General features: G+C 42.4%; 1 protein-coding gene across 1 annotated transcript in view; it reads right to left on the reverse strand.

Moving 5' to 3' along the window:
* DGKB (diacylglycerol kinase beta) overlaps window positions 1–23,635 on the reverse strand; it is an 876,561-nt gene that overhangs the window by 197,924 nt on the left and 655,002 nt on the right. The window contains exon 21 of the mRNA XM_030201293.1: window positions 21,829–22,024. Within this exon, the coding sequence (XP_030057153.1) occupies window positions 21,829–22,024 (196 nt within the window). The remainder of the gene's footprint in view (window positions 1–21,828; window positions 22,025–23,635) is intronic.

Here is a 23,635-nt window from a genome sequence, read left to right on the forward strand (position 1 = left end):
ATGCCTCAAGGCTGCCTAGACAGTGCCTGCCGGTGCCGCGCTTTTCTTTTTAAAAACATTTTTCGTCCTTAGCGCCGTTAGTGCTTCTTCTTTTTGTAGCGCCGGCCCTGCTGCTCAACAGGAAAAGCAGCAGTGGCTGACAATGGGAGCTGGGGCTGGCGCTGGCATGCAGGGTGGGCCTCGTCGAAGAAAAGAGGGAAAACATGGAAGGATGGGGAGAAAAAGAGGGAAAACAGATGGAAGGATGGGGAGAAAAAGAGGGAAAACAGATGGAAGGATGGCAGAGAAAGGGAAAACAGATGGAAGGATGGCAGAGAATGAGGGAAAACATGGAAGGATGGGGAGAAAGAGGGAAACATGGAAGGATGGGGAGAAAGAGGGAAAACATGGAAGGATGGGGAGAAAAGAAGGAAAACAGATGGAAGGATGGCAGAGAAAGAGGGAAAACATGGAAGGATGGGGAGAAAGAGGGAAAATAGATGGAAGGATGGCAGAGAAAGAGGGAAAACATGGAAGGATGGGGAGAAAGAGGGAAACATGGAAGGATGGGGAGAAAGAGGGAAAATAGATGGAAGGATGGCAGAGAATGAGGGAAAACATGGAAGGATGGGGAGAATGAGGGAAATCATGGAAGGATGGGGAGAAAGAGGGAAACATGGAAGGATGGGGAGAAAGAGGGAAAACATGGAAGGATGGGGAGAAAAGAGGGAAAACAGATGGAAGGATGGCAGAGAAAGAGGGAAAACATGGAAGGATGGGGAGAAAGAGGGAAAATAGATGGAAGGATGGGGAGAAAAGATAGAAAACAGATGGAAGGATGGCAGAGAAAGAGGGAAAACAGATGGAAGGATGGGGAGAGAAAGAGGGAAAACGGATGGATGGGGAGAGAGACTCTGGATGGAAGGATGGGGAGAGAAAGGGGAGAGACTGGAAGGATGCAGAGAGAAAGGGGAGAGACTGGAAGGATGTGGAGAGAGATGGGACACTGAACAGAAAAAGGTAGAGTGATACAGAGACACTGGTTAGAAAGAGGGAGAGAGAGACATTAGATGGAAGGATCAGGAGAGAGGGTAGATGGATGGAAGGATGGGGAGAGAAAGAGGGAAGACACTGGATGGAAGGGTAGGGAGAAAGAGGTGACACTGGACGGAAGGATGCAGAAAGAAAGAGGGGAGACTACTGGAAGGATGGGGAGAGAAAGAAGAGAGCTGCTGGATGGGAAAAGGAGAGTAGTGAAAGACTGGAGAATAAGAGGAAGGGGCATGGGGAGAACAAGGGTGAGAAAAAGATGAAAAGACATGAGTAGATGAAGGAAATTAAAGAATGGATAGTAAGAATGAATTAAATCAGGACAGAGAGAGAGGGAGAGAGAGGCAGAAAAATATTGAAGAAAGCAAAGAAAAAGGAGAGAAAAAGGAGAAATGGCCAGGAAACCGTGGCAGAAGAGTTAAGCGAAAACGAAGGAAAGCAGAATCTAGAGACTGGGAGCGACACAATGAGAAAAAGTAAATGACCATACAAGAAAGGTAAAGAAAATAATTTTATTTTTAATTTAGGATAAAGTAATATGGTACCTGTGTTAATGAAGTTTCAGAGACCAATACTTCCTTCCTTAGGTCAGGCGAGGATACCGTAACAGCATTATACTGACCTGAGGCAGGAGGTTTTGGCCTCTGAAAGCTCACTGAAAAAAGGGTGTTAGGCTATTAAATAAATTTTCTGAAATCTGATGCACTGAAAAGCAGCACTTTACCCTGTGTGACAAATGCATCTGATTAGCGTGACTAAATTTTGCTGGGGGAGGGGGGTAGAGAAAAAATGTTGTGCCCACCCACTTTGGGTTCAGGCCCATCCAAAATTGGCAGTCTGGCTACGCCACTGGCACCAATATACCTGTAACTGTGAAACTGAAACAAGATGGACAGTTACAGATTCCTACACAGACACCACATGCCAGCAGAATCATTTACGTCAGCTGCAAGTACAGAACACGACTCTCACCTGATACAAAATACAGAACCGCAATAAAAAAATGCAGACACAAACTGAAAGCAGAGATACAGGCCTCTGCATGTTGTGCAACACCAGGAAACAAAGAAATGTGTACACTCCTATACAGTGCAAAATAAAATCGACACATGCAAATTCTCAACACCAACATAATTCAATCATTAAACTGAAAATAAAATCATTTTTCCTACCTTTGTAGTCTGGTGATTTTATTATTCCAATCATCTTGTTCCCACTCTTTAGTTCTGCTTTCCTCCGTTTGTGCTCTTAACTTTGTTTTCAGGGCCTCCTTTCCATTTGCAATTTCTTTTCTCAACTCCTGCCCTATGACTGTTTGGCACTGATCTTTCACTTTCAGCTTTCCTCAATTTCTCTTCATCCTTCTCAAATTTATCTTGTCTCCCATCTTCCCTTCTCTTCAAGTGCATCCTGTCTCCCTTTTCTCTTCCCATCCCTTCATGTGCAGCCCGTCTCTCCTTTTTTCTTTCCTTCCTTATACGAGCAGCTTGTCTTCCCATTTCTCTTCCTTTCCCTATTTGTGCAACCTCGCTCCCCTCCTCCCTTTATGTGCAGCCTGTCTCCCCTCTTCTCTGTCCTTCCCTATATGTGCAGACCGTTTCTCATCTCCCTTTCCCTATATGTGTAGCCCATCTCCTCTCTTCTCTTCCCTATGTGTGCAGCCTATCTCCCTTCTTTTTTCCATATGCCATATCCATCTTCCTTCTGTGTCCCTGTCCCTATCCTGTCCCCATGTTCAGCATCTTACATCCCCTACCCAAAAACCCCCATTCTGTATCTCTAGTCCCCCTTTTCAGCACCACCCCTCTGTGTCCCTATCCATCCATGTCTAACATCACCCTTTTCCCTGACCATAGATAGGCTCCCTTCTGTGTCCCTAACCACCCCTCCCACAAGTTCAGCATTGGTCCTCTGTGTCCCACCCTCTGTCTATCCAGCACTGACCCTCTCTGTGCCTGTCTCTATGCTCCTCCATGCCCAATATCTCCCATCTGTGTCCCTATCCCTCCCCATATCCAGCTTCTTCTTTCTCTGTACCCTCCATGCCCAACACGACGCAACATCTTTCCTATTCTTCCCACATGGTCCACTATCTCTGTTTCTTCTCTCCACCCTGCATCCTTTGTTCAGCATCTCTCCCTTATCTTCCCTCCATCCCACCACAGGATAGTATGTCTTTCTCCCTCTCCAATACCCAGTGCACCATGTGACACTACCACTGCGAGTCCAGCAAGCCCCCCTTTACCTCCATCCCCCATACATCTCTCCCCACTATGGCATCTCATCTCTCCCTCTCTCTGAGTACCCCTGGATATTTTGCATCTCTCCCTCTCTGCCCAGTTGCCTCCCTTTGAGTAGTTTGGTATCTCTCCTCCCCATAGTTCATCATCTTCCCCTCCCCCACAGGTCCAGATTTTCTTTTGCCCCCTTCCCCTGCAGTCTAGCATTTCTCCGCCCTCCCCTGAGTACAAGTCAGCAACTCTCCTGATGCCCCCCCCCCCACCCGCCGCCACAGGTCCAAACACCTCTCCTGCTTCTTCCAATGCCCATGGTGCTTCAAAATTTCTCTTTGTTGCAGCAGCGATCAATACTGTCTGCAGCTGGCGCTGGAATCTTCTCTCTGCACATCCCGGCTCCTTATGCGGGTCTTTCCCATATGATAAACCCATCTGTAGCATAGTCATAAATTCAGCCTTTTTTCTATTATATCTTTTTTTGGCCATTCAATGTTTTCATTAACACATGGCCATTTAAAAAATTACCACGGGAGCACTTACTGCCACCTAGTTTGGAGGCACTAAAGGCTCCCACGTTATGGATGAACTAACCAGTTAATGCAATAACTTAGGGGTCCTTTTATAAAGGCATGCTAGCATTTTTTAGCATGTGCGTTAAATGCTAGAGATGCCCATATATTCCTATGGGCATCTCTAGCATTTAGCTCACGCTAAAAACGCTAGCGTGCCTTTGTAAAAGACCCCCTTAGTGTATCTCTGCCCATTCTCTGCCATGACATTCACCCTACAAAAAAACTAATGTAGAATGCTGTGTTAGGCATGTATTAGCACATAACAGAGCTTGATAAAAGGGCCCCTTTGTGAGATAAGTCAAGTACTCATATAAAATCGTTAAACACCAACATATTTTTAAAAAGAACACTTGATTCAACTGGAAACTAGTTCATTCTGCAGCACAGAGAAAGTTCCATGGTGCTTTAGCACTAGGATTAGAAGAAGAAATTACCAGTACATTAAAAACAAATAGGAGATGATACTGTTTCACTCAATTAGGATTTGTTAGCTAGGTTTAAAAAGGTTTAGATAAATTCCTGGAGGAAAAATCCATAAGCTATCATTAAAGTACAACTGTAGAAACCACTGCTCTACCCTTGCATGGTAGATAGAAACACAGCAACCTTCTCCCTCACTCAAGAGAACTGCAAGGCTGACTTGCTGATTTAATTGGATTTTAGCTCTATTGCGTGTTTCTGCCTTTTTGGGACCGCAATAGCTGTTTTAGCCCCTGACGCAGCCTCTAGTGAGGCAAAATGTGGACATGTTGGGACTTTTTTTTACAGTGTCACAAATAAAACCTATTTATCATACTAAGATATGTGTTCTGCTCTTCTATGGACTACTTTCTGCGCTGCAGAATATTTCATTCCTCTTCTGGTGTTTCCAACAACCTAGATAGCCCTCAATAGACAGTATATCAAATAAATACAAAACTTGAAACTTAATGTTGAAACAAGATACTGGGACTGATGGACTTTTAGTCTGACCTAGTATGGCAATTATTATGTTCTTATGACTATCATTGTTACTTGGGTCCAATTACTTTGTAGGGGGGTTTTGCTGGCAATACAGACAGCATGTGGTAGCATATTTTATTTATTCATTCATTCATTCATTCAGAATTTGCTATACCGCCTTAACTGACTTGCAGGCAGTGTGCCATCCTGTACCAGCCATTCTCAACCCAGTCCTCAGGACACACCTACATCCATTGGGTTTTCAGGATATCCACAATGAATATTCATGAATTAGATTTGCATGCAATTGAGACAGTGAACGCAAATCCATCTCATGCATATTCATTGTGGATGTCCTGAAAACGCAATTGGACTTTGGGTTTTCAGGACATCAGGGTACCAAAGAGTGCCCTGAGGACTGGGTTGAGAATGGCTGTCTTGTACCATGGTAAAAATATGCAGTATTTGTGCTTATCATTAGCTTAGTACATAGGTGGATATCAAGTGGGTGTGGGGGGGGGGGGCAGGGCCCACATAAGTGTCTTATACTGGTCCCAGCTGAATATCAGCAGGACTTGCATAAGATCTGGTGGCAAGTACCTGCTGGCACAGCTTTAGATTTTCAATGTTGGTGCTCAGACATAAACCAGCATTGAATATCAGGAAATAGTATTACTGGTGGCAGTCAGTGTTAAAAAAAAAAATGCTGACCGCCACAGGCTGAATCTTCATCAGTATAATCCTAAAATAAATTTGGGTTATATTTAGCCCGCTAGGGGCGCTATTTTGATGGACTGCACTGGAAGGGCAGGAGCAACTGGAGATTGTTCCTGCTGGGAAATCCCTAGACCTCAAAGGAATTAAAGTAGACTCTACTTTTGAGAGAGCTCTGGATCAAAGTGGGGAGGCTCTACTTCAGGGGGTCTCTGATCTGGGGGAACCAATGGTGTGCTGGTAAATTTTTAACAACAGGCTCTCTCCCCGGTCCACCTCGGCGCCCCCCACCCCCGTCCACCACTGTGCCCCCCATCCACCTCTGCGCCCCCCCCCAAAAAAATTGCAGAGCTGGCTATAGCTGGGGGGGGGGGGGGGGGGGGGCAATGCATTACTCTCTCCAGGAAAAAAATTAAATGATCCCAGGTTCCAATCTAATTCATGTTTAATGTGGGATAAAATACCATAAATAAGTAAATAAATATAAACTTTTAATGTTGAGCACCTGATTCTCAAAGTGAACGTATTCCAAACACTAAAATGAAAATAAAATGATTTTTTTTACCTTTGTTGTCTGGTGACTGTTTTTCTGATCATGTTGGCCCAGTATCCGATTCTGCTGCTATCTGTCCTCTTAACTCTGTTTCCAGGGCTTCCTTTCCATTTCTTTCTTTCTTCCTTTCTTCTTCATTTCTGGTCCTCAGCTTCTGCCTATTTTCTTCATCCATGTGCAGTTTTTCTCCTCTGTTCCTTTTCCCCTCATCTCATCTCCTTCCTCACTCTTCTCTCCCCTCCATCCATGTCCAGCATTTCTTCTCTCTCCCCTCCTCTCCCCTGACCTGCATGCACCCATGTCCAGCAGTGACCCTCCTCTCCCCTGCCCTGCATGCACCCATACCCAGCGACCCTCCTCTGCCCTGCATGCACCCAGATGTCCAGCAGTGACCCTCCTTTCCCCTGCATGCACCCATGTCCAGCAGTGACCCTCCTTTCCCCTGCCCTGCATGCACCCATACCCAGTGACCCCCTCCATCCACCCATGCCCTGCAGCGACTCCCTTTTCCCCCTGCCACCCCCTCCCGAGTTGTTTCACAAATTCTTCTCCTCCCTCCCTCCCGATCCGGTCCCTCACCGCCCACTTATTTTTTTAATTCTTTGGGACAGGCAGTCTTGCCTGCCCGCTTCCAGCGCTGACTGTCCTCCCTTGCCGATTCGCGCTTCAAAATGGCCACTGAGACTTCAGCCGAAGTCTCGCAAGGCCGCCTCTGGAAGTCTCGGCGGCCATTTTTAAAGCGCGAATCGGCAAGGGAGGACAGTCAGCGCTGGAAGCGGGCAGGCAAGACTGCCTGCCCCGAAGAATTCAAAAAACAAGCGGGCGGTGAGGTGGATCCGGAGGGAGGGAGGGAGGAGGGAGGGAGGAGAGCCAGAGCCAGCTCGCTATTTTCAACAACCGGCTCGCAAGCCGGAAGAAAATTTAACAACCGGCTCTTACGAGCTGGCTCCAGCACACGACTGGGGGGAACCCAGGAGGTCCAAAAAAAGAAAAGACAAACAATCCCACAAAAATCAGCAAAAGCAAGCCAAGGGCTGGGAATAACCAAGGCGATGAGTCAAGAAAAACGGATAAATCTTCATCAGGAGTTCAGGCATACAGCCAGAGATAGAACAAACAGCAACAGTGAATCTTGGCATAAAGCCAATAAAAATATAGTGCAGTCCAAAACCTGAATACACTTGCAGGGAAAATGGGAGCACTGGGCCACGGCTTGGTGGCATGATGATCCTGGGCTGAAAGCTGGGATTATTTTACCATAAATTTAGGGCCATAACACGACTTGTGGTGTGCACCTGGTGTCCATAGTTTGCATGTTTTGCATCTCATTACTATGTAACCCATGCTAACTTAAATATCACCACATTTGGGCAAGAAAACTGTGGTAAGGGGCAAATAACGTAACTTAAAGCCCTAATGAAGCTTGATAACTTCTTCCCTAAACTGTGGTACTATTCATTGCTAAAAAAATTGAATGTATCTAATGATCAGCATTCAAATAACTCGGCACAGACTCTTCTGTGGTCGAGTACTGTTATCTTTATGTAAGTTAGTCAATTTTATTTATTACAACAATAAAAGATATAAGATATAGGTTTAAAATATAACTATTTTAATTAATCTCTACCACTGCAAGAAGAAAACTTCTTCAGTTGCTTTGGAAAAGAATAGACTGAAAGGCAGAAATAATTAGGCCAAACTATAGTGTAATCAAGGTAAGTTGGTAAGTTTGCTACTCACATTATTATCTGCCATCTAATTCCTCTGTAATTAATTCTTACTACAGGGCAGATTTAAAAAGTATAGAAATCAGTTTGTGCACTTCAAAAAAAAAAAAAAATCTACATTTATAAGTCAGTCTTAGGGTGATATATGCAATCTGGCCAGGTTCCAGTACATTATTGCAGATAATCTAAATCTCCTGTCTAATGCACCATTCCAATGTTTACAGAAGTATAAAAATTAAAGGGCATTTTAAAACTTTGTTTAAAAGAACACTTAAATCAAAAGGTTAGATTAAGGTAATGAGGGTTTTACGATTCAAGTTTCCTAAACTTTTTTCTAAACTGTATTTTTCAGCAACTAACACAAATAGAGAACTGCCACAGGATGATAAGAAGAAAAGCACATATAACTATAAGAAGCAGCAGAGAAAATACTGGTAAGAGAAAGAAAACAATAAGAATGTAGGCCCAATAATCCAAAAGGTTTATGCACCTAAATTTGAGGGTTATGCGCCTGAAGTGGCCTCTGAAAATTCACTAGATTACCTAAATTTATATTCACAGTTCACTAAGGGGCATGGTTTTCAACATGGGCTGCCGTTAAGACGTGTTATTTTACCACAAAGTCATGCTCTTTTAGCACACGTCCCATTTTGTACAATGAGACCTTGGGCCCTGTTTACTAGGATGCACTGTAGGTGGGTAAACTTTTTAACCGCGCGCTAACGCTAGAGACACCCATAGGAATATAATGAGTGTTTCTATTGTTAGCGCACACTTAATAGCGCAACTACAGTGCGGCTTAGTAAACAGGGCCCCTAGTTTAACTGGGGTTAACAGCAAAATAACACATCTTAAGAATAACACGTGTTGATAACTTCCCCCCTTGATTTTTAAATTTAGGAGCATAAAAAGTGAGTGGCAACAGGGTGGATATAGGGCAAGGGAAAGAAGTTAGGAGTTTAGCACTGATTTACACCATCAACAATCCCTAAATTTATAAGCATAACTTTACACTTCTAAATTAAGATGAAATTTCAGCTGAAAATGTAGAGGGGAATTTTTGAAAGAAGCGTCTAAGTTGGGATTTGGATGTCTTTGTAAAACGTCCAAATCCGGACGTGGGGAAAAGCGCATTTTCGAAAAAAGATGGACGTCTATCTTTCGTTTTGAAAATACCAAGGTCATCCTTAGATTTGGACGTCTTTGACTTTCGGCGATTTTTGAAACCAAAGACGTCCACGTCAAAAACATCCAAATGCAAACCATTTGGACTTGGGAGGATCCAGCATTTCTAGTGCACTGGTCCCCCTGACATGCCAGGACAGCAATTGGGCACCCTAGGGGGCATTGCAGTGGACTTCATAAAATGCTCCAAGGTACATAGCTCCTTTACCTTGTGTGCTGAGCCCCCCAAAACCCACTACCCCAACTGTACACCACTACCATAGCCCTTATAGATGAAGGATGCACCTAGATGTGGGTACAGAGGGTTTCTGGTGGGTTTTGGAGGGCTCGCTGTTTCCTCCACAAATGTAACAGGTAGGGGGGGTATGGGCCTGGGTCCGCCTGTCTGAAGTGCACTGCATCCACTAAAACTGCTCCAGGGACCTGCATGCGCTGTCATGGACCTGAGTATGACATCTGAGGCTGGCATAGAGGCTGGCAAGTAATATTTTTAATGATGTTTTTTGAGGGTGGGAGGGATTAGTGACCACTTGGGGAGTAGGGGGAGGTCATCCCCGATTCCCTCCGGTGGTCATCTGGTCATTTCGTACACCTTTTTGTGCCTTACTCGTAATAAAAACACGTCCAGGTGAAAACGTCCAAGTTGTAGTCATGGACGTCTCTGCTTTTTTTGATTATGGGTTAAAGATGTCCAAGTCTTTGGAACGCCCAAGTCCCGCCTTCACCATGCCTCCGATACACCCCCTTGAAATTATCCCAATTTGGACGTCTCTGAGAGATGGACGTGCAAGTACCGATTTATGTTGGAACATGGACGTCCATCTCTTTCGAATATGAGCCTGTTAGGCTCCTAAATTTGGCTGGAAATAGGTCACAAGTTTAAGAGCATCACTTAAAAGCATAAATTTAGAAGCTCAGCTTTTCTGAATATTAACCCTGAAGAAATCGGTAGGTTCTGGGGTGGAGTCCTTTGGTAACACAGTGCCTTGCTCTGCTGACTCAAAAGTGGCAGGGCTGCAGACCATGGCAGCTGGGATTATGGAAATAGAGAAGGATTAACAGGAATTCATCATATGGAATTTACAGGAAATGAGTGAGAGATATGTAAGAGGAATGGATTTTGACACTCATTTCAGGGGTAATTTTATAAGTGGAGTCCTATGTGAGAAGCCTAAAAAGTCTTCCAGAACCAGCTTCAAAATCAATGAAATGCCAATGCACCAGTTTAGCCTTGCTTCAAAAAAGTGGTAAATGTTTGAATGTACCGTACTTGTATTTTATAAAATATGCATGTATATCGCAACTCTGCCTCCATTTTGCACAAACTATGCCTCCAGAATTGCCCAAATGCAGATCATATAGAAGGGCTATTCAATCCAAACGCTTAGCGCTGATCCTGATTTTGTAATACACTTAAACAAATTAATAGTGGTACTGCAGATCAAATATTCTCAATTAATCACCTATGGTAGACCTCAGCGGTAACTAGTTTCACATAGGAACTCAGTTTTATGGCTTACCAGCATCGTCAGTGGGAGACAGTGAGTGAGGAAATGGGTAGGCAGCAGGAAGGGAAGGATTAGGGTTACCATATTTTGTCCTCTTAAAAAGAGGACACATGTCCCGTCCCGCCCCGCCCCTTTCGCACCTTTGCTCTGCCCCCTGTTACATATTCCTCTCCCCACTGGGTCACATAGTCCCCTGCCCCCTGTCACCTCCCCTCCCCCTTGTCACATATTCCACTCCCCTGCCTCCCCTGTCACCTCCCCTTTGTCACATTTTCCCCTCCCCTTACTTACTATCTACTGCCCTGGTGGTCTAGTGACCTCTTATGGCTGGAGAAAGCTCCCTCTTTCCTGCCCGGAACACTGCCTTGCCCTGCATCTTTCTCGGTCTCGGCTCGGGATTCAAAATAGCCGCCGAGAGTTGACGTCTCGCGAGGCCGCTTCAACTCTTGGTGGCCATTTTGAATCCTGAGCCGAGACTGAGAAGGATGCAGGGCAAGGGCAGGCAGCGCTCCGGGCAGGAAAGAGGGGGCTCTTTCTTGCCCCAAAGAGGTCACTAGACCACCAGGGCAGATAGTAAGTAAGGGAAGGGGAGGGAAGGGGAGACCCACAGCGCTGCTCACCCGCCCGCCCGCTTGTCCATAAATCTGGACAAACGGGCGGGCGGGCGAGCAAAACCCGCCCGGATGCCCCGGACATGTCCTCAAAAAGAGAACATGTCCGTGGAAATCTGGACATATGGTAACCCTAGGAAGGATGTACTTTCTATTTTTTGGTGCTGCAGCAGACACAGGAAGGCAATGGTGCTGAAGGCAAGCAAGTGATAACAGAGAGGGGAAGGCAGTGGTGTGTGGGTTAGCATAGGAGTGGATGGCATAGGATCCAGCTCTGTGGGTGCTTCAGCACCCCAGATATTGAACAAACCTATTAACTGCGTCAAGGTAGAGGTAATTTCTGTTGAGTTTGGCACTTGTGGTAGTGAAGAAATGAGTGACTAGGGGTAAGGTAAGAAAGAAAGAAAGAGAGAGAGAGAGAGATGGGGAAATGCTGGTAGTGGAGGGAGAAGGAGAAATAGATGGGTGATGGTGGTGATTGAAAGGGAAAACCAGAGAGAGAGATGAGACAATGCTGGATGGTGGGGTGAGGAGAAGAGAAAAGGTAAGAGAGACAGGACAATGATGGAAGGAAAAAGAGACAGAGGAGCGATGCTGGATGTGGGTGGGGGGGGGGGGGGGGGGGGGGAGAAAGAAATGTGTCCACTGTGGATGGTGGGGGTTGTCTATGATTATAATTGTCACAGCGATGAGGCATACCAGATGAATGGTAAAAGAATTGGCTAGTTCTGAGCATGTGTTGCCCTTGCTGCATGCAATGATCCCCTCAGCAACTTTTTTCTGCTCAGCCAAAGAGACACAAATCAAAGCTTTCTTGATAATTTTTTGATATACATTTAAATTATCATCTGTACCTGTACTTGAAAAGGTTTTCAAGGGTGAAGATGCGAAGAAACTAAAAGAAATCTGGGTGAGCCTGGAAGACATACTGAGCCAAACTGACAAGTTAAAGAGTGATAAATCATCTGGACTTGATAGCATACAGCCCAGGGTACTGAAAGAACTCACACATAAATTGCTGATTTGCTACCAGTGTCATAGCAATTGTCCATAGTACCTGAAGACATAGGAGCCAACTTTTTAAAATTATTGGGGGTGCTAAGCCCAATGGAAATAACCCCTCCCTGGATACATACAAGGAATTTTCTCAATATTGGGGGTGCTCAAGCACCCACAGTACCCACAGAGTCGGCTCCTATGCCTGAAGACTGGAGGGTGGCCAATGTAATGCCGATTTTTAAAAAAGGTTCCTGTGGTGATCCGGAAAATTACAGGCTGGTAAGCTTGACTTCAGTGCTGGGGAAACAGTGGAAACTATTATAAAGAATAAAATTATGGAACACGTAAACAAACATGGTTTAATGGGACAGAAAGCTTTTGACAAAGTTCCTCATGAGAGATTCCTGAGAAAATTAATAATTCGTGGGCTAGGAGGCAATGTCCTTTTGTGGAGTAGGAATTGGTTATTGGGAGAAAAAAGAGGGTAGGGTTAAATGGTCATTTTTCTCAATGGTGGAGGGTAAATAGTGGAGTGCTGCAGGAATCTGTACTGAGATAGGTGCTATTTAACATATTTATGAATGATCTGGAAATCAGAATGACGAGTAAGGTGATTAAATTTTCAGATGACACAAAACTATTGAAAGTTGTTAAAACACATCTGGATTGTGAAAAATTGCAGGAAGACCTTAGGAAACTGGAATACTGGGCATCTAAATGGCAGATGAAATTTAATGTGAACAAATGCAAAGTGATGCATATTGGGAAGAATAATTTGAATCATAATCACCTGGTGCTGGGGTCCAACTTAGGAGTCAGCACAAAAGAAAAAGTTATAGGTTTTTTATTGGGTGCTGACTCCTAAGTTGGACCCCAGCATCAGATAGTTAGGATTCAAATGTCATTGTAGACAATTTGCTGAAATCTTCTGCCCAGTGTGCAGAAAAAGCAAACAGGATGCTGGTAATTATTAGAAAAAGGAAGCAAAATAAGTCCAAGAACATTATAATGCCTCTGCATTGCTCCATGATGCAACCTCACCTTGAGTATAGAGTTCAATTCTGGTCGTCGTAGAGAAGGAGAACTGTATAGTATACACTATAAGGTTTATTTACGTTGTGCTGTAGAGATTTAGGCCCTTAAGTTGGGTCTGTAGGGTAAGCCTTAAATTAATTAATTAATGTGTTTTAATTCCCATAGACCTAACGTTCAACTAATAGCAAGGTACAGGTACTCATTGAAAGGTAGTGCTCTCATCAGGTAGGAAAGGCTTTAAATTTGATCTAATTTGATTAAATATGAATTTCTGGGTCATTTGTGACCTATCTTTATAAATAACTTCAATTGGAACTTGCATAGTAACAGCACAATCTATTAAAGTTCTGGTCCAGGGAGGAAGAGTGGAGTGATCGTTCCAAAGTTGATGGGTGTGAATTAAATTTGACGATGCATAGCTTATAAAAAAGAGCCCCATCCATTTAGCGAATGAACAATAATATGAGTATCCATTTTCATTTTTCTGTACAAACAAAGTAATACAGATAAAATCATTATGTAAATACAAGCTAAATATAAAAATTACTCACAGCAAATCCCGAATTTTTCCTTTGACTCAAGTCCTGTCCAAACTTGGGTATGAACTTGTGCACAAAGGGGCAGTGTGGGCCCCTTTGGCGCAATGCCTCAGGGACGGTGTGCTATTTAAGGTGGTAGAATGATGTCATCAACTGGCGCCCTATAGTAATGTCACTCCTCCCTCCAATTGCTCTGTCCCCACAGTGAGACAGGTAAAATGCAGCTGTATTAACCAGACTGCAGATGGTAATCTGGAGAGAAATGGCCTGAACTGGTGTCTTGAGTCTCCTCATGGTGGTGTTAAGATACTGGTTTAACTCCTTCCCAAGAATTGTGCTGGGCACCTTTTCAGGAGGCAAGACAAACAGAAATACAAGACACCACTAGGCATGAACTGGCCACCATAAATTCTCAACAGACACAATAGCTTCTCCTGCAAGGCAACTGCCTTCTAACCTGAAGGTCTCAAGTTCAAGACTAGCTAGTGTCTGATAGCCAGTGGTGTGCTGGAGCAGGCTCTCACAGGCTCTCGAGAGCCGTTTGTTAAATTTTTAAGAATTTTGGGAGCCGGTTCTCCATGGCTACTTTAACAAATGGATCCCAAAATGTGGGCTTGGGCCACTCCTGAATTCTCTTTTACTTTGCTGGCGAGAGAGAGCCCCCTGTTAACAATTTACCAGCACACCCCTGCGTGATAGCTATTATTACTGTTGAAAAATAAAGGCTGGAATTTAACAACACTAAAAGAAACCTTTCATTTTGGGGTTTATTTGTGTCATTTCAAATTAAAATATGAAATGTCATTCAAATTTCTCATATTGTTTCAAACAAATGCACTAGTAACGGTGCAGGAGCTATTTTACAGAGGAATAGAGGTACATGAAAATAAGGCTAAGATACAAACAATTGATGTTTAAGATCATTGCTTACATAGTACAGTTAAAATATAAAACCTAATCTGTGGAAAAAATGTTTATGGTTTCTAATGCTACCCCACCAGGATAAGTGTAATGGAGACCACTTAACCACAGTTTCCTCAAGTTAAGTGAGGTGAGTCTCACCACCATGAGATATTTTAAGAGTAATGTCATTATAAAACCTTACTTTCAAATATTTCAAGGTTGGGAGGCCCATATAAAATTGTAATTACACAAAAAGTCTTTACATGTGTGTATATTTTATGCCAATTGTCTTTATAACTTGAAAAGGATGATGATTCCAAAATAATTGAAAATAACACTGAATTCTAGATTTTGCATGATAGATATACTAAAATATCATGGGTGAACATTTTACAGATTACTTTCTGATTTTGATTCTTTCAATATTACGATTCTGATGAACAGAAAGTGTAATAATACCAATTTAAAAAGAAGCGAGTCCAGTCTATGTGAGAAAAACAAATGGGGGGGGGGGGAGGTGGTGGAGGGAGAGGATACAGATCATTATGAACAGCTTAATTTCACTTCCCTCTTTTGAGATCTCTGTCAAGGAAACACTGGTGTTTTCTTCTACAGTAATTTCTGAGAAGGATAAGGTATTGAGACTGGTCCTGATATTTAAATGAATTTACTCAGGTGGCAGCAGCTGCTACCAAGATAAAAGCCCCTGACAAGGGGCTTGCAGTAATTTCTGCTACCATTATTTGGATAATGCAGTTAAAAATCATTGCAGATCACCCTGGTGCTACTTCTTATTGGTAGCCCACATTGAAACCCCCCCCCCCCACTTACTGTTTACCCCAGTTATTAGTAACCTTTTGCAATATTCACTAGTTTATACTGGATTTATATAGTTTGATAGAGATTTTTTTTTCCAGAGTGATAAATCTATGGGGTATTTATCTTTCAGTTTGATTTTATTTAGAATCTCTTTTATTACACATGTTGTGGATTTTATAATGAGTACCTTTTGGAAAGCGAAAATTTCTCACTGAAAGGGCGAGAGGCAATGGGTATGGATTCAATTTATTTATTTCAAATGTGACCCATCTTGGGATGTCAGATGAATGTGTAGGTGCAAACCATTCGATAGCTTGTGACTAGAAAAGCCTGGAGGTATATTTTAAAATATGGAAAATTAATACCACCTTTTAGTTTCAGTAGTTTCAGCATGGTGAGGGCTATCCTTGGAGTTTTGTTTTTCCATATAAATCTACTGATTTTATTTTCCATTTTGTTTCTGTAAAAGCTGGTCGGGAATTGAGTTGGATTTATACTAAATATGTAAGAGTTTTGGAGAAAGTATCATTTTTATAGCTTCTGTTCTACCTCACCAGTTTAGGAACAAACTGGACTATTTATCATAGATATCCGTGATCAATTGGTTAATAACATCTATATTTACTTTTATTGTTTGCTAGGAAGAATTGCTACACCATATAACAAGGTTCTTAATTCTAGTGGGTTCCCAATTAAAAAGGAAGTTTGTCTAAATGGTGTTTTAATATACATGGTGATAATAGCATAACGGCTGATTTAGTCCAGTTGATTTTGTAGCTGGATATTGAAGAAAAGGAGTTTATGCAATGAAGTAAAGAAGGGAGTGAACTAATACTGGTGTATAGTAATATGTCATTTGCATATATAGATAATTTGAATGAATCTTCTTGGATTTGAACACGATGTATATTGGAGTTGGCCCTTATGACTAGGGTGAGGGGTTCCATGGCTAAATTAAAAAGTAGTGGTGAAAGTGGTCAGCCTTCCTTTGTTCCGCTGTAGTAAAAAGGGTCCTGGTGTGCAGGAAAAACAGCATCTGCCACTACCGCAGGGCCCTTTTTCCTGCAGCTTAGTGCGAGGACCTTTTACACTAAGGGAAATTAATGTGCTCGCTAAACAGGGCATACGGCTAGGCTACCACAGCAGCCCGGCAGTACTTCCCACCCCTTGTGTGCCATCATATCCACCCCTTGTGTGCCAAATATATTTATTTTTGTAGCGCTGGAGTGTACCCAGTGGTAATTGGGCAGAGCTGTGCGCTGCCTGGTTACCGCGGGAGCCCTTACTGCCACCTCAATGGGTGACGGTAAGGGCTGCCCTCCAAAATGGCCGCATGGCAAGTGCTTTACTTGCAGTATGGCCATTTCCTGCATGAAACAGAGACTTCTCTTTTACCCGCAGCGGTAAAAGGGGGCCTTGCCGTGCGTGAAAAACGTGCGCCGACACCAGCGCAGGCCCCCTTTTGCCACAGCTTGATAAAAGGGGCCCTTAATTTTCAAAGCAGTTTCAAGATAATTCTTGGTTTGAATATGAGAGATTTATATTTCTTTCTCTAAGGAACTGATTTGTTGGATTCTCCTCTTGTTTTTGTAAAGATAAAAACTGATAATTACTCTTTTTAGGATAGCATTAAAAGCATCCCATAAAGTTGGCAATGGGATCTCATCGGTAGCATTCATCTTGAGGTAAGAATCAGTAGTTTTATGAATAAGTTTGATAAAACATTATATTCAAGTAATGTGTGTTGTTGAGCTGAACAAAGGATTTCATGCAACAAAGTAATTCCCCTTTATTTTGTCAAAGTGATAGCAGCATGATTATAAATAAGAAGAGAATGAATCTTTGGCTTCAATAGTATATGGACACTGTATTCAAAATAAGAAAATAATTGATTCTGGAACATGAATGAAGAAAAAAGAGAAAAATATATATTCTAGAGTTGTCTAGAATATGAAAGAAGGGGGGAAGAGAAACATTTATATTCTACAGCTACCAATTACCCCTTTCCAAGAGGGAGTTTTTTGGTCAATCCTGGATTTCTAACAACACTATCATGATGCATTATGGGACTTGCAGCATGGATTTCAATAGGGAGAATAAAGGACTACATATACCATACTGCTTTAGGATGTTGATTAGAAGACAGGACTGGCCATAAAGTCTCTCTTCTAGATTGAGGTAAATTAGCAGCTCTGATATTCCCTCTCAGTGGGATGCAGCAGATAATCTCTATATATAAAAGGCACCACCAACGTTCTAAATGAAGCCTCCAGCCGGATGTGTGAAGGGGGAGAGATATCTGGTTTCCTCATGAGTGACTGCCCTGCCCTTGCTCTCTCTGTAACACAAACAGTGAGGAAAACACAGCAAAGCACGAAATCAAATCGCTCTCTCTGTAACAGTGAAGGACTCAGAGGGGGGAGGGGAGAGAGGGCAGAAGCCCTCACTATCTCTGTAACACAAACACAGCAGAGCAGGAAACTTAACACTGAAGGACTCGACTCCAAGGGGGAGGGGACAGAGAGCAGAGGGGAAGGGAGAGAGGGCAGAGGGCAGGGACACACACACTCCCACATGCACACAGAAAAAAAACCTTGCTAGTCCCGGTTTCATTTGCATCAGAAACGGGGCTTTTTTTACTAGTCAATCATAATACAATTAATCACTGTTGCAGACTTAGATGGACCATTGGTCTGACTTTGTATGGCTATTCTTATATTAATTTATCCAATGCTACTTTATTTCTTACGGCTCCAGTCACATACAGTGCCTTATAAAGATATACACACCCTTCTGCATTTATCAAACTCTGCTGTCTAAAAAAATACAGTTCAAAATACATTAAAGTAGGAGTTCTATAACTGTTCTTTTATACTGAAAGCAAAGAGTATGTTATATAAATCACTGAGGGGTCCTTTTACAAAGGTACGCTGAAAAATGGTTTGAGGTAGTGTAGGCGCGGGTTTTAGGCGTGCGCTGATCCATTTTTTAGTGCGCCTGTAAAAAAGGCTTTTTTTTTTGCTGAAAATGGATGTGCTGCAAAATGAAAATTGCCGCACGTGCATTTTGGGTCTGAGACCTTACCGTCAGCCACTGACCTAGCGGTAAAGACTCATGTGTTAACCGGGCAGTAATGACCTATGCACGCCAAATGCCACTTGGCACGCGTCCGTTATGCGCGTCTGAAAATGAAATTACCGCAAGAGCCACGTGGTAGTGGGGTGGTAACTCCATTTTAGCACGTGTTGGCGCACGTAGATGCTTACGCAGCTTAGTAAAAGGGCCCCTGAATCAAATTCCTAGTTTAATGCATTTTGAACTGTATTCTTTTTTTTTTAGACAGCTGAACATGGTTTTCCTGGTTCCAACCCCTCATTACCTCTCTACCCTTATCTCCCCTTACGCTCCTACCCGAAACCTCCGCTCACAGGACAAATCCCTCCTCTCTGTACCCTTCTCCACCACCGCCAACTCCAGGCTCCGCCCTTTCTGCCTCGCCTCTCCCTATGCGTGGAATAAACTTCCTGAGCCCATACGCCAAGCCCCCTCCCTGCCCATCTTCACATCCTTGCTCAAACCCCACATCTTCAATGTCGCCTTCGGCACCTAACCATTATACCTCTATTCAGGAATCCAGACTGCCCCAATTTGATTGCCTGCACATTTTGTCCATTAGATTATAAGCTCCTTTGAGCAGGGACTGTCCTTCTTTGTTAAACTGTACAGCACTGCATAACCCTAGTAGCGCTTTAGAAATGTTAAGTAGTAGTAGTAGCAGTAGGCCTCATCCCACTGCTCTGTCTAGTTTCTATGTGCAAATGCTTTGTTGGAGTGTAAGCTGTGAGAAGAGGGTGCAGTCATTCCACATGAAGGCAAGACAGAATATTTACAAAGGCACACACTAACATTTTGTATTTTGTGTTTACCAGTAGTGGTATAGTACAGTATGTTAGTCTTTCTTTCACAAATCATTCATATGCTTTCTCACTGATGTCATGAATGTTCCAGATGGTCTTGACAAAAGACTCATCAGCCACTTTCTTTACATCTAGAGCAATTACATCACTTATTTTTTTTCCATGGTTCTTATTTTTGGGCGCATACAATATAATCAAGAATATCAGAATTTTGGGGTCAAGCAGGAGTCTTCTGGATGAAAAACTCTATAGTAGAAAGTGCAATGACACTTTAAGATGATTCATCTAAGAAGAAAGACCTGTTAGTATCTACTTTCTACCACATCTGGCCTAAGGTCCAAAAGACAGTGCATTATTTAGTTATGCATAAATACATCACTGTCCATATTTATGAATGCAATTTAACATTGACTCCATATGCTTTGTATTTTCTGGTTCCATAGTGCAACGTGATAAGCATATGGCTAAGATATGATAAACCTTTGTATATGCTTTTCTCAGTATGTGAAATATTTTACACTTTCTGCAATATGCCCCTCCACTATTAGTATGGGGATAATTTTAGAAGCATCTACACATTTACATTGAACCATTTACACATATAGATCATAGATCACATACATGTGCAAACAGCGATTTCATAAAGCCAAAATTTGTGCATGCATTACACCCCTCTCCCCTGGGATGCAGAGAGTCAAAGGGGGTACGGCAGGGGAGTGGCAAGAGTATAGTTTGGGTGTTCCAAAAAACTAGAGGTGGGCTTCCCATGAGAAGCCATGTCTATTACAAAATATTGTCAGCTTTTACACCTGGCCCCAGGCACACAAAAATGCCAATCTGAAGGGGCAACTGCAAAGGATGAGGGAACCCCGTCCCCCGACAGAAAGCCAACTTCCATCACCTCGCTCGACTGCCTGACACAAAGCCAACCTCCTAACATCCCCCTGATCCCTGCCTTTATACAAAGCCAACTCCCAAGTTCCTCCAACCCCCACAACCACCACTGTAGCAACATGTTTGAAACAAACATTTAAACATAAGATCCATATACACTGCATTAATAGTCTGTATAGGATCTGTTTACTAGGGCGTTTCTCCCATTCTCTGATAATAGAAAAAAGATCTCAGTAGATCAAGCCTTTACGTTATCACTTACCTACAATTAGGGGTTTCGTCTTTAGCAATATCATACTATAGTGCTGAATTCAACAGTTTTAATAACTGTGGTCTCCTCTGTTAATATATGCCCCTAATTCTATAAACGTTGCCAATAATTGAATGTGCAAATTTGGGCAAGCATCCAATCTGTGCATGCAATAATGAGCTAGTGTCAATAATTGGCTTTTTAACAAGAAATTATGAGCACTCATTAGATTTAATTGGCATTTACGCAAACATTTATGTACAATCTGAAAAAGGGGGCGCAGAAACAGAAGATCAAGGGCATAACTAGGGCATTCCTAAAATTAATGTGTGTTATACAATAATAGGGATATGCACCTAATTTAGGTGCATACATTTGCACCACGTTTCAGCTGGTGCAAATGGTCACGCCTAAAGTTAGGTGTGATTCCTGGGCATAAGTGCTATTCTATAAACTGTGCCTAGCTTTAAGCGTGGCTTATAGAATAGTGCTTTTTTCAGTACCAATTTTTTGGCGCCATAAATAGACTCTAGCCCATGCTATGTATATCTAAGAGACAATGAGGCTCATTTTCAAAGCACTTAGCCTCCCAAAGTTCCATAGAAACCTATGGAACTTAGCCTCCCAAAGTGCTTTGAAAATATGCCTCTTTATAATCCAAAAGAAATTATGTTTACTCTCAGCATAAATAAATACATGATTAATGTACAGGGTGTTTATTTAGCTTTATACTTATCCCAGCATGAATGTTTTTGGTATTTGATATAACCATTTCATTACCTTTGGCTTTCACTTTAAAACGACAAATACACATATACATTCCATGTTAGGCAATTAAAATATGTTTAAAACAGCTCTAAAATATATGAGTAAAGCACATACTATTCCGCAGGAAATGAGAACAGTGGTCTGAAGAGGACATATACTTCGATGATTTAAAAATTTTAAGCCCTGCATTCAATTTAACAAAAAGATTCAATGTACTCTTCAGAAATGCAAAATTATATTTCCATATAACATAATAGAAACTCAGAAACCTGAGAATACTCTAAATTTTGGCATGAATGCACTTTCTGATATAAATCAAAAGGAAAGATGATAAGTGCAGGTGAAATCCGATGCACAAAAGTCAGTTATGTTAAATGGTGCAAAACCTCTTAGTTGACTCAAACAAAATAAAAATATGCATTGCAATTGTAATTATATGCTGAAAGATGAATGGAATACGGTCATAGCGAGTGGCTGTCATGGGCAATGGCCCTAACAGTATTTTGTAGCATCTGTGTCTAGAGAGCTTGGGGCAGAGCTGGAGCCTGGGTTTTTTTTTTTTTGGCTCCTCCAATCAAAAAGATGCTTCACTGCACTTGATCTTAGAACTCTGTTTAGAGATTTACCTTGAGCTGCAAATGTCAATTCCTTGGCATCTGTAACTGTGGTTCTTTTGTTCGAGTTCTTCTTCTCATTTCGACGGTGACTACGTCTCTTCTTCGTCTCCCCCCAGAGATTTGATCCACCATGCATGCTTGGAATGTTCAAAACGCCAATACCCTCCAAAGAAATATTGTTCAGATCCAGCTGAATTCCATCACACTTAATAAACAGAAGAAACAAAAAAGAAGAATGGGAGAGGGATTATGGTTGCAGAAATCTTCAATATCCCTTTACTTACGAGCGTGTGTTTATGTTTGTTTATTTGATTCTTGCTGTATTGAAGTTCTCATTTATTATATGTAGGTACTTTCTCTGACCCTAGTGGGCCCACAGTTTGAAGGTTTGAAGCTTTTACTAAGTTGTGTTAAAAGGTGGTCTATGCTATGACTAGTGCATGTTTCCCCGCATTCTGTGGCTACCTTTATCATAGCTGTAAAATAGCTGAGTTTTCATTTCCTTAATGAATGGCTATGTGCGAAATTCCCAATTAGCACGTGGCCATTAGCACGTGAGCTCTTACCAACACTTATTTAGTAGGCGGAAAGGGTTCACGTTCTAACCATTGCCTGTGTTTACAAAGGCGCGCTATAGGCATACTAGTGTTTTTAATGCACGTTAAACGTTAATGCACCTATAAGAATGTATTGGCGCATTAGCGTTTAACATGTCTTAACTTTATAGGCACGTTAAAAACGCTAACGCGACTTAGTAAACATACCCCCATGTGTTAATTGGTAGGTCCGCGGCAATGTAGCTGCTCTAACTGGTTACCGCTGGGCATGCCTACTCTCTGTCCCCAAACACACCCCGAGCACTAAAAAATAAAAATATTTTTTAGTGACTGGAAAGCGTGCGCAGATGCCAACACTACTACGGGATGCCTGAACACACCCCCTGGTAGTACATTTTCAAACACATTAAGCATGTCAGTACTTACCTAATTTAAACTAATCTAGTCTAGTCTAGTACTTGTATACCACTGAATTCCTATAAAAGGTTCAGAGCAGTTTACAGCAGATAAAATACAAGAAAAACATAAAATAGTGTAGATCCATAAAAAAAAAATCACTACAAAGCTTAAGTAAAAGGACCCCTATGTTTTTGTACCTAGGGCAGTGGAGAGTTAAGTGACTTGCCCAGGATCACAAGGAGCCATAGTGGGAACTGAACCCAGTTCTCCTGGATTTCAGCCTACTGCACAAACCAATTGACTACTCTTGTACTCCATAACCATCTGTCCTGATTCAATTAAACGTTAAGACCTTGTTCAATAATACCATAATAAGAGACACAACCCTGTTGACAGCTAACCAGATTTAACTTCAGGTGAGCATTAATTGACAACTGAAAGTCTTTAGGATTGACACTGAGGGGTCCATGCAGAAAGCCTTGTGGTAGAGCTGGCTCTACCATAAATTACCGATCTAAAAATACCGAGGCATGCTATATGCAATGAGCATGCAAATTACTGCCGTGTTAAAATCGCAGTAGTAATCTGCAGCTCATTGCACAATGTCACCTTACCTATCCATGCCTAAGCAGTGATCAGCTCAGGCCCTGAAAGGAAGTGTGACATTTTAAACTACAAATGTTACTGGCACTCTGCCTGGACCCCCAATCTCCCTCCCTCCATATTAAAAAAAAATTCCCTCTGGTGTCTAGTGGTACCCTCCCCATCTCACATGACCAGCTCCCCCCCCCCCCCCGACTTAAAAATATTGTCTTTTGTACCCATCCCTCCCCCCCCACTCAACCTGAATTTTTAAAAAA

Source organism: Microcaecilia unicolor, chromosome 1 (assembly GCF_901765095.1).
Source record: "Microcaecilia unicolor chromosome 1, aMicUni1.1, whole genome shotgun sequence".
Classification (NCBI taxonomy): domain Eukaryota; kingdom Metazoa; phylum Chordata; class Amphibia; order Gymnophiona; family Siphonopidae; genus Microcaecilia; species Microcaecilia unicolor.